This window comes from Aplidium turbinatum, chromosome 2, assembly GCF_918807975.1.
Source record: "Aplidium turbinatum chromosome 2, kaAplTurb1.1, whole genome shotgun sequence".
In the NCBI taxonomy this organism is placed as follows: Eukaryota; Metazoa; Chordata; class Ascidiacea; order Aplousobranchia; family Polyclinidae; genus Aplidium; species Aplidium turbinatum.
Window position 1 is genome coordinate 55,019,442 of NC_137473.1, and position 15,777 is coordinate 55,035,218.

Below are 15,777 nucleotides of genomic sequence, written 5' to 3' on the forward strand. Positions count from 1 at the left end.
CCGTCATACTTCTTTGATAAAATATTAAAAGCTTTTTTGGATACGAAACCGAAAGATAAACCCGAAAAAGACGATTTTAGCAACTTTTTTGATGTACCATTCTTGGGAAAAGATTCGGTAAGATTTTCAAACAATCTAGCTAAAATTGTCAAAAAGAAATTTGATTGTGACATTTACCCTGTTTATAGAACGTTCAAAGTAGGCAGATATTTCCAGCTGAAGTCGCCTACGCCCTTTGCTCTGTGTTCTAATATCGTTTATAAATTCAGTTGTTTGCGTGATGCAAGCCTGACATACATCGGTATGTCAACAAGACATTTATCGACTAGAGCTAGGGAACACCTCAATTTGAATTCTGTACAGAAAAGCGCCATCAAAGATCACGTTTTCTCATGTACAGAATGTCAAAACAACGTTTCTATCAAGCAATTTGAGATCATGTCCAGAGGCAGGTCTGAGTATCAAACTAAGATCTTGGAAGCCTTGTACATAAAACGTCACAATCCACTTTTGAACAGACAATTGTTGCTTGCGGCTCGTCTTTCTTGCTCTCTGTATTTTAAAGTTAGTTTTTTCGCACCTTGCCTTTCTACCATATGTGATCTGTTTAACACCTTTTGATGCAGTTACCTTTGATTCTCGTGGAGCCTATATCGTTGAGTTTGAGCTAGTCAGAAGTACTGTGCAGTTTTTGTCTTTTCCTGTTTATAGATTTAGTTAACCATTGTATTTTATTCAGATGTAGTTAAGTTGTATGTATATTATTCCTGAAGAGGACATCTTGTGATGTCGAAAACGTTCGATACTTAATTGTTGCGTAGTTTTGTGTTTTTTGTAAATATAATAATCTTCAATATGTTAAACTTGATAACGTTGCTCGGCTTCGTATGCCTATGGTTCAATAAAATTATAATAGAATAAAATTTCTATTTGATTCTATTCAAGAACCTTCCGATGACCTCAACAAAGGGTGAAACAGCCTGTAAAGGTTTTTGGAGACTAGTAACTACATTTGAGTCACTTCCAATCCAAGTGAAGCTCACAGCCATAGCACTGAAACGTTAGCACAAAATAAAATTCGAAAACCAGGTTTGCAGTTAAGTTTTGTATCAAAAGTAGTTTAATACTAGATGAGCACGGCAGCCTGAGATACTTCACATGGTGCTGCTTACCAAGACGATTTAGAACGTAGGGAAATTACCCATCTGATGTTCATTTATGTTTTAGACAAGAAGATGCAATTTCGCTTGAAATTTTTTGTGTATTTGATTGCATTTTATTACATTGAAACTTTTTATTTTAAACCTGCTATGCTGACTTACAACCATGTGGAATTACTATATTCATACAGAATCAATGACTGGGTTGCCGAGATAACCAGTGACACGATTACTGATCTTGTGACAGAAGACAAGATCACAGACGACACCAAACTGGTTCTAGTCAACGCCATTTACTTCAAGAATAAATGGGATCAAACGTTTAACGAAATGCCAGAGGTGGGTTCCCAAATTTTAAAAAAATAAGTAAAAGATTCCATACTTTGCTGTTTAATATTGTACAAAAAAACTGGTTTATCTTTTCAAAATGTTTCATTGAGCCATTATGAAACGTAAAATAAGCTTAGAATTGAGATCGGAGGATCGTACACTTCAATGCTAAAAGTTGAAAAATCACTAAGCAAAAGCCCAAAACAAATTTTTTAACAAACTTTGAGCACAATTATTTCAAGAAACAAAACATATGAACATCGAAACATATGCAGTACTGCACAATGCTTAGTCTGCGACACCCTGTACGTCATAGCTTTTGTTTAGCAGACGAGAAAGTAATTTCAACAAATGCTGCCACCTAACGGGATGCAAATAAGATATGCCATAATCTTCCTTTCGTGTAGCGGGGGGATTAAGCACAATAAGAATATTGTTCACTCAATCATTAAAACAGCTATACCGTACTTGCAGCCAATCACGTTCACGCTTTATGACGGAACAGATGTATCGGTAAAAGCAATGTTTCTTGCAAAGAGGTTCCACTACCGAAGTAGTGACAACATAGTACTGTATGCCATCCCTTACTCAGGGAACGAAACCTATTTAGTGATCGGCAAATCCTCACAAAGCTCAGGTAATGAATTTATACCAAACCAGAATAATGTAAATGAGAGCTAAAAATTTTGACTTTAAAACTGTTTTTTCTTTTTTTTGTTAAACAGTTATTAACTATAATATAGTTATTTTGTTATTAACTACAGTACGAGCAGAACACATTTAAAGCATTACTACCTATGCTATGTTGCAATTGTTTTGCGGGTCATTCCATGCTTAAAGTGCCCCTGACAGGTTGGATCCAAGTATAGTAACTTTTTTTAGCATTTTCTAGCGCAGAATTATACTTGGCGAGCTTTTTAATCTTAACCTCGTAGCTTGACTGGTTAGGGCGTAATTTATATCAAACGACTGCTCCGCAGCGCCACCACAGGCGAAACTTCATATTTCACTGCTCTGGGACGACTTTGGTGGTGTTACGTCATTAGTGACGGATGAGTGGGCGTCGTTAGTGTCCCTAAGTGGGCGTCGTTAGCGACGGATGAAACAAATTTTTCCAAGATGTAATTGGTAGATCACAGTTTGGTCGGAGTTGGTAAAAGCGGTAGCTTTTTTCAAAGATTTATTGTTTTTGCAGTTTAATAAAACTGTACTGGATACGTTCCTACAAAACCTAAAATATACTTAAAGTGAAAAATGAAGAAATCATACGAATCATCATTCATATTCATAAATATAAATAAAAGTTCTCTCTCTCTCTCTCTCATAATCTGCCTTCAGTTGGCCATTGAAATCCGGTGTAACGGCCATCTGGACTTGGAAAATTGTTTCGGATTCGCCAAACAATGCATGACGGCAGCACAATCCGATTGTTGCTTCCGAGAGCATCACCTTGTAGTATCCACTCCATTATACAATACAACATGCCTGTAGGCAACTAACCGATACTGCCTGCAAGGAAATAAAATCACTTCTTTTACTGTGCATTCTTTAGCGTTTAGGGTATTTTTAGCCTAATGTAGCATCCTTACTCGTTTGATAGGTCTCCGTTTTCTCCTTTCGGTTTATTGGTTTTTCTCCAGTTCTTCCTGCTCCTCATAAAAAAAGTTCTCAGAACTGCAGGATGTAAGTGAGCCTCAAAATCGGTTAAATTTGTAACACAACGAGATGCGTCTTTCTTCAAAAGTTCTTTCGTTTGTGGCACTTCATGGCAACATACACATTCATTGGGCTGGGGCATAGACTCGCACTTGAGGCAAACGCACCACCTTATAGAGCGCTAGTTGTGGCAAACGCACCACCATAACAAAATCATCTTCAGTGAAGTGAAGAGAACATATACGACTAGTTTTGTATGGCTCACCCCACTTTCGAACACTTGAAGAAAACTTTGACCATTTTCTTCTCAGCACCTTGTTTTTGGGAAAGTGTGAAAAGATAGCACTCGGTCTTTGTCACTGACAGTGACGCTATCACATAAACAGCAATTTGTAGGCATTGCCTCAACCATAAATTAAGGGTACTGTTTGTGAGATACTGTTGTTACACTGCAAATGGCTATAGCCAGATTAGGATAAATTAAAAAGTATCGAAATTGTAGCCCTACAAGACTGCAATTTTAATTGAATTGAGATGCTGTTTGATAAAAATAAACTCAACCTATTTGATCTAAACCTGATAGTAATAATAAGTTCACTTTTTCATTTCGGTAATTCTTATTTTGCACATGCTTTAAAAGTTTAGACCAACAGAGCCCCACACATTCACGTTTTGCAGTAGTCGTACTATACCTTACCAAGCCAACACAGAGAAAGAATGTATCCTTCCCACTTATGGTGACGTCACAACGCTGTTGCCGTTTTTATTTTCGCAATTGAATGAGTGCCAGATGCGCCGATGTCAACGAAAGTTTGCAAGCGTATAACTTAGTAGCCTGTTGGTATTTTTTACGATTTGTTGGTCAGGGAAGTTTGTTAGTGTCATCTTTTTGGTATCTTAGGTAAATTTAGTGAATTTATTTACCTGTCAGAGGCACTTCAATCATCACTGCCATGTAACCAAAATTTTAATTTTTTTTGTAAATCATCAGGAAATGAAGATATTTAAAATAATAAGTTATTCTGAAAGTTTGAGCAAATTTGACCCAGCGGTTTAAAAGTTATGCACGTTTCAAATTTTCACCACCGAGTGGCCAAAATACAAGGAGCGGCCCAAAATTTGACAAAAACTTTCACCAAAAAGTTAAATATCTTTCTACATATTTGTCACAACTGGCCAAAATACAAGGAGCGGCCCAAAATTTGACAAAAACTTTCACCAAAAAGTTAAATATCTTTCTACATATTTGTCACAGGAGGCTGAAATTTGGTATACTACCATTTTGAAACCGAAGGAGTTCAAAAATGATGGTTAAAAAATTGTGCAACAACCCTTTCCCCCTTAAATTTGGGGAACAAGTCTTTTAGGCGCAGACAGTTGGGCGCCGGTCAAAAAGGCGCGCACACTGTGGCGTTAGGATATTTAGGTGCGGAGCACTGTGGATTAAGCATGTGGATTAATGTGATTAAGCAACGTACAGCCAAATTTATCCAACAAAATATTCCAAACGCATCAAAATTGAGTTAATATTCTGACGGGTGTGCAGGACAGTATAACAATTACAAGAATATGATGAATTTGTGCCACCGTAATGAAGATTTTGGCTTGGATGCTGACTGGACTTTTTTGCCACCTCTCATTGGAAATCTCCTTGTGACGGGATTGGTGGAACTGTTAAACGCCTGGTAGCACGTGAAAGTTTGCAGAGACCATAGCCGTACGAGCCAGAGTACAGAGCTGTTGTTTCAAAACGTCGCGAATTCGGGCAAAAATTGCTATATGAAAAGCTTCAAAATTGCATGAATTAAGAAAAACTACAAATTGATATCTTTTACCTATCAAACTATAAGTACGGTTTAGCTTCTTATTTGCACAAGAAAGGTGCCGCAAAATTTTCATTTGGCACACCCGTATTGTTGTATTGTATGGTGATCAAACTGTAGTACGAAATGCATTTAACCAACTGCATCATGCCAATTTGGGCAGCCACCAAAATATGTCTCTAATACTTTTGTGAAACTGCCCAAATCAAAACACAAAATTTGCTATATACAGTAGCTAATTTTATTAATTTTCACAAAAGCATCGTGTTGATTTGGGCAGCTGAAAAAATGACATTATCTGATGAAACTGATTAGTCTGTTTATGCAACTGCCCAAATTGGCGTGAATGCGTGAGGCAGTTTCCTCAAAATGAACAAATTCATTAATTTTTTCCATTTATTTAACTGTATCGTTTAGATTTGGGCAACAAAAAAATATGAAATTATCTGATCATAGTCTATTTATAAAATATATATATATATCATAGTCTATATAGTCTATTACGGCTATGGCAGAGACCATAAATTCGAATCAAATTTTTGATGTAAATTCAATGTTGCAGTTCTGTTTGAATTCAATGAAAGGAATACAATTTGTCTTCATCAGTAAAGAGAACCTGAAATGTGCTCGTAAGGCATTAGAATTGCGGTATAAGCTTGGAAGCACTAGGTCTTTTCATTTTTATCAGCCATTGTCTAAAAACGAAATCGCATTTAAGCGAACAAGTGATGATAAAGAAAATAATGGTTCTTTTTCATTTTTGAAAGTTCATTCATATATTCAAACCAATTGTATGGATTATGTAGCTTGCAATTATGATGATTTTTAGTGGATTGGTTTGGTGCTTGCAACCAACAAAGACGAAAAAGATGTTCAAATTCGATTTATGCACCCACCACAAGGACCTGCAACCAGGTTCCACTGGCCGGTGCGAAATGATGTTTGCTGGGTGCCGGAATCTCACATTCTTTGCAAAACTGCTACACCATCAAGCACATCCAGTTAGAGTCGCAGTTATACCATTCCCCAAAATTCAACAGGGAAAGGGTTGTTGCAGAATTTTTTAACCATCATTCTTGAATTCTATCGGGTTCAAAATGGTAGTATACCAAATTTGGGCCCGATGTGACAATTATTAAGAAAAATATTAAACATTTTAGTCAAAGTTTTTTACAAATTATGGGGCGCACCTTGCATTTTGGCCATAGGCGCCTAACTATTTTGTTGGCCGAGGGGGCGAAAGCGTGTTTCATCAGCAGCAACGTAAATTCAGCAAAATGTCACGCAGATGGATGACGTAATTGTGTCGTCACACTAGGATTGCTTTTATTGCCACACTCGGAGTTATCGTTACGTTCGACCTCCCGTTAATTATTATAAACAAAACTCGACCACTTCGGTTAAGCAAGTACATGCCATGCGTCTGCGTAGGCTAGCGGTTGATGGACTGCGACATAAAGTTTAGCAACGAACTAGATTTATTAGCATGAAACAAGAGACGAAAAAGTTTACTAAAAGATATACTGTAAATGGAATGCAGATACTAACTTGACCATACGCTTGAAAATATACTTATTGAAAGTAAAATCATTCATGTTTACATCAATTGAACAGCACGTCACCTTGAATAAATTTAAAAGTTGCTGACATCCGTAAACAGCCCTTGAAAAATAGTTACGGAGAGACGTTTGATTAAGTTTTCGACTTGACATTGCTCCCTTTTCACTACAATATCGCAACTTATGACTGACCGCTGTAAAACACCCGTTGTCGCGTTGCAGATGAAACAAAAGATGCGCATATTCCCGCCTTTGATCGGGTTTCTATGGTAACGGTCTTGCGTACGCCATGCAGTTTGCGCGAGTTTCTTACTGCGTTGATTATGCCGTGTGTGCGCAATGCGGTTTGTACCAGCCCTTGCTGCGTTGGTTAGTGGTTACCTTGTCCGAAACTTCAAGTTCATTTTCACAGCGAGCGATTCACTGCCGCGCAATTCACTGCAGACGTTTCGAAACGCACGCTCCGTCTACGTGGCAAATTATGTTGTTTTTGGGTGCATGCAACATCTGATGACATTGAATTGACACAAAATGGTAGATTTTTGCTATCCCAGGCAGCAAAATCAATCATATTTACATTGATTCAACGTCTGTAAAAATGACAGATTTTGTTGTCTGGTGTGGGATTGTAGCATCGCTACTCGTTCTAGTGACTTTATTGCGAAGCTGTTGCGGTTTGCATTCAAAAAATGTTTTCCTGCTGCCGATCGCTAGTTCATCTATTGTTTTATGTATCAATACAGCATAAAAAGTTGTCCCCACGCAGAAGTATGCTGGCCCCCACGGCTTAGGCGCCTATGATTTTGGCCACCTGGTGGTGAAAATTTAAAACATGCATAACTTTCAAACCGCTTGGTCAAACTTGCTCAAATTTTCAGAATAACCTGCTTTGTTAAATAGCTTCATATCCAAGTAACTTTAGATATTTTAAAATTTTTGGTTACAAATCCCAAAAATTTGTGATGATTTAATATGGAATGACCCTTGCTTGTTTTCATACATCCACAGCTAGCTACACTTAAAAAAGTAAAAAGATTCTGTCATTTCTAGCACTAGCTGCAAAGTGCATTAGATAAACATGAACGTCGAAGAGATGTCATCAAATGGACGTTGCAACTAGTGCTAGTAACGATAATATTCCTGATGAACAGTGAACACCCAAACTTTTCAGTATTCAATATGATGTCTAACGGGTTTGCATTAAACAATGTTCATGTAGCTCAATGCAATGCAAACAGTTTCAGCACAACAATACTGCAAAGTACTAAGTTGAAGTCCACGCAGCAGAAACCATTGGCGGTAATGCTGCGTGTTAAAAAACTACAAGATTTGGGGATCATTTGAATCCGGGCACCGCTCCCATGTTCACCGAAGAAACAATTCACAAAAACGTTATAGCCTCCATTGAACAAACATACAAGCATGATAAAAATATTGCAATAAACTAAACACTTTATGATTTCATAAGATTCGTCAAATTATTCAATTATCCAATAACATTCAATTCACTCTACAATAATATTAAATAAAAGAAATTACATGTTCGCCGAAGAAACAATTCACAAACACGTTACAGCCTCCATTGAACAAACAGACAAGCCAAGCATGTAAAAAACAATGTAATAAACTGAGCACTTTATGATTTCGTAAGATTCGTCAAAGCTATTTTCATTGATTATATCATTAATGCGTCTCTTGTGTAGAACTGGCAACCTTCACGAAGAGAGCTAGCGAGGAACTGAGTAGGTTAGATCCTGTACAAAATTGGCCACGAAGATACACCAAACTGATAATGCCAAAATTCAAAGTAGAACAAGAAATAGATGTCCAGCGGGTAAGTGGGAATAAAGATCCTGATTGAAGCGATATTTGAGTTGTTCTACAATAGAGTCCTTATTTAACCGGGCAGCGCCCACGTCCCCATCACGGGACCGTAACACAGTACGTTTGACTCAGAGAGCCGATCTCCCCGTAGACAGAGCTGATAACTTGAGGTCTCCCACGAGGAAGAGAAGCTGGGCTCTTTAAAGAAAATTTAATTCTCCTAGGAGACAAAATTTACATAAAATCTAGGTCGACGGCTGAATAATTAGTTAAAAAAGTATACGTGGAAGTATATTGTATACTGTACTTTACCTACAGGAGAAGTATAGACTTTAAAACCAACGAGCACGGATGTGCACTGGCCAGAAATTGGGGTAGATTCGCCCAGCTGGGTCGGGGGTCTAGCGATCGAAGCGTAGATGTGACTAGGCTACGTTACCAGGAAAAATATAGAACAGTGAGATGAAACTTTAAAGGTTGCATCGAGTTGATCGGGAAATCATGTTTATCGATGTATTAAAAGCAACGCGAGGTTAATCCGAGCGGGCAAGAGCAGCATATCAGGAGAAGGTAGTGCGTGATATTCTAATTCTAATATATTGAAAGATGAAAATACAGATCCAGTGTTGTTAATGATAGTACGGATAAGTCCATTAGCAATATGTAACAAATAGTAAATGTAAATTTATTCACTTATTTATTGATTTTGTTATTGCAGATGCGTATAGATATATTTAATGTAATTTACTCTGCTTGGCTTTTTTGCTTGTAACTTTTTAGTATTTATTGTATATATTAAACAATAAAAACTATTAATGCTACAAAAAGTGCTTAATGCCAAGCAAAAGGCCAAGCAGAGCGAATTAAATCAAATATAGTTATTAGTATCTAAACCAGGGGTTCCCAACCTGTGGGCCATGGCCCCCAAGTGGGCCATGAGCCTTTTACAAGGGGGCCATGAAAAATTTTTAAAAATAATATTTTTTTTAAATTTATGATCTCTAAGTCAACTCCATCATGATCATAACCATCACATTAACTGCATATGTAATAACTGCTGTAATTAATGTACTAGTATCATCTTTATTGTGTGTTGTATTTATATCATTTTATCATACTAACTACCGGTTACTGTATAACCAAGTTTTTTAATTAACTTAATTTTTTCAAAAGGTTGAAAAAAATAAGGGGCCATTGATTTTGCAAAATTTTTAAAAGGGGCCACGGTGTAAAACAGGTTGGGAACCCCTGATCTAAACCTTTGACAGCCTGTTTCACCTAAAGGAGGATCATCAGAAGGTCCTGAAAAACATGCAAAAGCAATAAATCGGTAATACCGTACATGAAAAGATATTAACTTAACTATTTAACCTTAATGTAATCTGCAAAAAAACATCAGAATAAATTACAAAGAGCCACCTCCATCCCTTATCACAAAAGCCTCAATTAAAACGTTCAAACTGAAAATCAAGCAGATTGATACCAACACCTGTGACGTCACAAAGAAGCGAGATGCAATAAAGATAAGATACCAAAACAAAACTTCGTTCCTAAACTTTTCATCTAATTTTCCTATAATTTAACTGATGATCCACTGGGATGCACGGTGTGACAAAACATTTTAAATAAAGTAAACAATATCACACCAAATCAGAAGAATCGGTTTATTTAATTTATTTAGTTTATTCTTCTGATTTGGTGTGATATTGTTTACTTTAATTAAAGATAAGATAACCTGTAGATTGTAGAAATCAAATAAAATTTATTTTATTTTGAAGTACCGTACATATTTTTAAATACTTCAAAAGAAGTTTTAAATACTTCAAAATAAAACAAATTTAAAATTAAATTTTATCTTATTTCTACAGGTTACTACAGGTTATCTTATCTTTATTGCATCTCGCTTCTTTGTGACGTCACAGGTGTTGGTATCAATCTGCTTGATTTTCAGTTTGAACGTTTTAATTGAGGCTTTTGTGATAAGGGATGGAGGACTGGAGGTAGCCCTTTGTAATTCTGATTTTTTTTTCAGATTAAATTAAGGTTATAATATTTAATATCTTTTCAGGTATAACCGATTTATTGTTTTTGCATGTTTTTCAGGACTTGATGATCCTCCTTTTAGGGTGAAACAGGCTATCAAGGGTTCAGAGAGTAATAACTATACATATATTTAATTTGATTTTATATATATATTATATACACTTTTTTTTCAAAGAAGCAAGCATACAGCAATTACTATACATACTGAAGAAATGTTTTTGTGATACAACTTAGAAGATTACGGTATTTTTGCAACCAGGAAATATATTTTCTCGGGATTCAAACCTCAGTTCATGACAATACATAACACTGGTCTACAAAAAAAAACATTTCTGTGGTTTGGACTTTGACAACTGATTTCAGGTAATTTGGGGGTGCTGAATCCGAATCTGAACTCAGATTTTTACTATCGCATCAAATTTTTGAGATATGATAACAAAAATATTTTATTTTTGCCAAAAGTGGAAGATTTGACGTTGCGTTCACCACCAACATATGCAGTGCTATAACGAAAGGTTAGTGTTAGACAGGCTAAAACAGCTTAAATAAGGATACTGAACAAGCATCGCCATAGGCCTGCTTAAATCTTCGTGGTTTCATGCAAAACATTGACGGGGGAGGGGGTCAGTTATACTTTATCCTCCGTTTTAGCTTGTTACTACTGCATCAATGGTTAATAATGTTGCTTAGAAAACAAATTGGTATCAAAATTGTAGTTTGTGGGTGTATTTCAGCTACTTATGCAGCACCACATGGCCTGGATTTCTGGATATAGCACAATGTGTAATTGTGTAACGCAACGTCAAACGTCAACGTCAACGTCAACGATAAACGCAACGTCAAATTGTTCACTTTTGACAATAGTAACAATTTGTTGTTATCATCTCACAAACCTGACGTGATAGGCAAAATCTGAGATCAGATTCGGATTCAGCACCCCAAAATTACTCTAAATCAGTTTTCAAAGTTCATACCGCAAAGATCGTGTAGACCAATGATATATATGTATTGATATATAATACCTGTTATTCATTGATGCAAAAAGCAGCAAGTAGTATAGATGTTGGTGGCGACATGATGAGGTTAGTTAAAACACATGCCATACCACACTCCACCACAAAATGTAAGTTGCACAAATTACAATATAATGATAAAATGACAACAGTTTAATACAAGTCAAACTATTTAAAACATGTTTCAGGCTATGGAATCCTTAGGAGTCAGAGACCTGTTTTTTGAAGAAAGATCTGACTTATCCGGAATAAATGATGAAAAACTGTATGTGTCAGATTTCCTCCACAAAGCTTTCATCGAAGTCAACGAAAAAGGTAAAACAATCCGCTCAGCTTAAATTTATGTGGGCTTTGAAAGCAATCGGAGTAACATTAGATTAACGTCATGTTACAATCATTCATATCAACGTTACCGTTAAAGACGAAATGTGTCAAGCCTAAACTCAACTTTAGCTTTGTCAGATTATGATATGATCATATTAATCAGGGCTGTGTTGTCCGTTTTTGTGAAAGTCATTGTTACAATTTCGATCATAACTTAAGTGAAATAAAATTTAAAAAAAATCTGGCAACTCTTAAAAATCTGGCAACACTACATCAGGCCAGTGATGAATCGAGACGTCGGATTCGTACATTTTTCAACCGACTCCACAAGCCTGCTTTCAATATCCTCCTACAAAAATGTCTTCAAATTAATAGTAAGGATTCAACTTTGCAAATGGTTTTTAGGTACAAAAGCAGCGGCAGCTACCGCAGCAATTATTGGTGTTGGAAGATCTGTTGGCTCTACAACGGTAATTAACAAGCCGTTCTTTTACGGGATTTGGGATCGCAACGCTGAGATCTTCACTTTCCTTGGGCAGATCACAGACCCTAGAACATCTGATACCCACAAAGATGACAGAAGGAAGAAATAAAATCGAAATATCCGAAACAAAATCATAAACATCGCTCTGTTGTATGCTGTGGAATCGCATTGTGCAAAATCTGCCACGGCACAAATGTCAAGATAATCATACTTAGCTTCTTCTTTTATTGTCGTACTTGATTCCAAGCATTGACTGCCTCTTGTATGAAAAGTTTCCAAGATTTTCTGTTGTTTGCTTTGTGTATTAGGTGTACGTTGGTGCTAGCTTTGTCGGTTTGTTGGTTTAAGTAGGTTAATCTTTGTCTGCCTTGGGCAGTGGGCACGCTTCCCTTCAATCATACTTAGCAGTTGCTATTAAACAGTTGCTCGTTATTGAAGCTTTTCTTTTCAAGATCTTGCAATGATTAATGTACCAACTATATTTTAATGCTTAAAATATGTGAGTCGTAGTGAAATCGTAATACTGTATTGGCAAGCCTGTCAGCAAATCAGTGAGTTTTTATATTGATTCAAGAAAGAACTGATAGTGCTGGTAGCTGAAAAAAAAAATCATTTAAAAGCTTTGAACTCGCTTTTTACAAAATTTTCACATTAAACTACAGATGGTCTGTTTTTTGTGAAATGCAAATATTGATGTTGTTCTTAGCTATCGTACTTGGAGTTGATTCGTGGTACAAATCTTAGAGTTTACTTGAAAACTGAGTGTTTACATTGTTTGACCCTCATCACACCGACACAATATCCACATTAGCGATAGAAATTCTACAAAAACCAACATCGGGATGTCCACAACATTTCGCTTTGTTAACAGGAGACAAAGACCTAACTCGGTGCTTCAATTCTATCCATTCGCGCCCATCAAACTATGGGATAATATAACAAACATAATTTAAGATGAAAAGTTGGATGATGAAATCTTAGGTGATTAAATGTTGCATGCTTAAGTGTTTCGTGATTAAATGTCGTATTGGATAATGACAAAGCGTCAGACGATAAAGTCACTTAACTATATTAACTTAACTAATCAAAATTTAATGGTTTCGCAATTAGAACGGAATTAAAGTGCACAAGCTCTTCTAAAAAGTAGATTAGGAAAGGAAGTCTGATTTAATTTGAAAATTACACAACTTGTGAGTTGGATTCAAACTTGGTTTCAAAAATTCGGTTTCGAATTGCAAGCGCAGACCTCGAAATTAACAGACCTTGCCATTTTTCTCGTGCAAACAGATAACATACTCCAAGATGCTTCTCTATTGAATACGTGTCATTGATTGATTGAATCTTTATCCTCGGACTGGGAAAGCTTCTTGAAGAGCTTAATCCTGGCAGTTTCGCATACTTGTAGAGGCTTTGAATCACTGACGCAGGCCCGGTCACCGAGATTGACAGAGTGAAGTTTCCGATTGTTGAAGTCTTGTTGTCGGGGAATTATTCCATCCATTAAATGCCGCTGAATGGAGAGCAATCCTTAACGTGCGTTGCTCAAGCGCACACCCCGAGAGTCGAACCAGCACCGCTTGATCTTGAAGCTTCTTCGTTCCAGAAGTCACGCGCTAACCAACTGAGCTATCGAGGCATTGGATGAAAGGTTATGTTTCCTCATTAACTCATTTGCAGACAGACTTAACTCACAAGGTTACAGAAAGTCCATAGTTCAGAAGTAAGTTCGATGACGAGATTAAACTAAAATTATTGAGTAGCTAGGCAGAGATGGTCAGCACAGATCAAACGAAGTATGTTGGAGAGGTTTGGTTGATCATTAGTGTAGTGCAATTTTGGTATAGATAGCCTTGCTGAACAATAAGCAGGAAAAAACAATCAAAGCCACAGCAGTTAACATAATATATCAAAATAAATTGAACGTCGCAAACGTTTTCGGCTACACACCATCTTTGCTCTTGTCGAAAAAACAATTAAAAATTGTTTGTGGCATGTACCACACTACCTCAATAATGCTGTCTCAGCTGCAGTTTAGGATGTGAAATATGTTTTGGTGTGGAACACACACATCGATGGTATTGAAGAGCTTGATCCGTGAACAACATGAAAGTTTTAACTTTTGTTTTTCAACCGACCAGGCTGGTGGTGAGAACTATGGTGGCCCACTGGACAACAATTTCGTTTCGTGGAACTATAGCGAAAAATCATTTGGTTTCAATATGTTTAGCTTGTTTTTGCTGGCGAATAAACTAGCACACGTACAATACGATGAGAGCCAGTCTAGCTTGTTTATTGGTGAACAGGGAGACGAACTTCAAAAGGCAGACAAGCATTGGTGTAAACTTTTGATGAAAACTTATATAATAAAAGTAATTTGCGTTCTTCTGGTGACTATTTACTAGGTTACCTCCTGATGTTAAAGATGATAACTAGCTTTTGTATTTCCGACGTTTCGTCAGTCAGCACGACTGACTTTATCAAGGTGGCTAAAACAGGTTAACACAACCTGTTCAGCAACGATGGCACAACACAAAAACGTACTGATAAAATGAATAAAGTAAGCAGCAAGAATCAGAATTAAAACACGCAACAAGATACCTAGAGGTTAAACTGAATGCAGTGAATGCCTAAAACCAGTAGGCTGCTTTCCAACAGCGTAAATTTATCTATCTATTGGGCCACCGTCAAGAAACATTGAAAAGTCATCAGACAAGACAGAAACCAAGGGAATTGGCAATAACAATGATAGAGAAGACGCACTGAGAATGGAAAAGGTGAAGTTAAAGTTAAAGTAATTTTTTGTACACAGAGGGAAAATTCTGACCATCTTTCTGGTTGAGAGCATGTTGTGCTTTCTGGTTTATGTACCACTTTTCTGTAAATAATCTTTTTGTGTAATCCTTTTCAGTTTTAAGAATGGTAGCGTTGGTCCAAGTAATTTTATGGTCTGAATTTATAGAATGTTTGCAAAGAGCGGAATGCTCCGGACGTTGAAATTTAATAGCTCTTTGGTGCTCGTTGATTCTAGATTTAAGGTCACGTTTTGTCTGTCCAATGTAGATTAAATCACAGTCATGACACGGAACTTGGTAGATCAATCCAGAAACTTCACCTTCTTTCATGGGGTCTTTAGCCGAGGGAAGGTATTTACCTATTGTCAGATAGGGTTTCATCGCAACTTTGATTCCTATGCCATAAAGGATACGCTGAATTTTGTCGGTTACCCCCCTTAGGTAAGGAAGACAAGTAAAAGATTTATAAGGAGGAAGCGAAGGTTTCGGTTTGGGTCGCTGTATGCAAGCAAGTTTTCGTGGAAATCCGTTGAGCATTAAAGTATTGTGAATGTTTTTCTTGTGGTGTGAACGTTCAGAATCATCCGTTATGTGAGTGTCCAGTCTGTTGTACAATGTTTTGGCCACTGTGAGTAGTATAATATGAGTATAATCCTCCGGATTGGTGCTTGACGTCACTATGACATCACGTATGACGTTGCTGGATTGATGACATCATTCGATGACGAAACGCGGATAACGACATCATGTGATGACATCAGCTGCCTTG

The 15,777-nt window shown here is 36.9% G+C and overlaps 2 protein-coding genes across 3 annotated transcripts in view; one reads left to right on the plus strand and one right to left on the minus strand.

Annotated features, from left to right (window-relative positions):
• The window catches only part of LOC145765702 (serpin B9-like), a 31,218-nt gene extending 18,332 nt beyond the window's left edge, over nt 1-12,886 (plus strand). The window contains exons 4-8 of the mRNA XM_082577526.1: nt 1,352-1,499; nt 1,965-2,127; nt 8,232-8,362; nt 11,597-11,723; nt 12,138-12,886. Of these exons, the coding sequence (XP_082433652.1) occupies nt 1,352-1,499; nt 1,965-2,127; nt 8,232-8,362; nt 11,597-11,723; nt 12,138-12,325 (757 nt within the window). The 3' untranslated portion in view covers nt 12,326-12,886. The remainder of the gene's footprint in view (nt 1-1,351; nt 1,500-1,964; nt 2,128-8,231; nt 8,363-11,596; nt 11,724-12,137) is intronic.
• LOC145765700 (superkiller complex protein 2-like) overlaps nt 1-15,777 on the minus strand; it is an 85,605-nt gene that overhangs the window by 37,397 nt on the left and 32,431 nt on the right. The window lies entirely within an intron of this gene.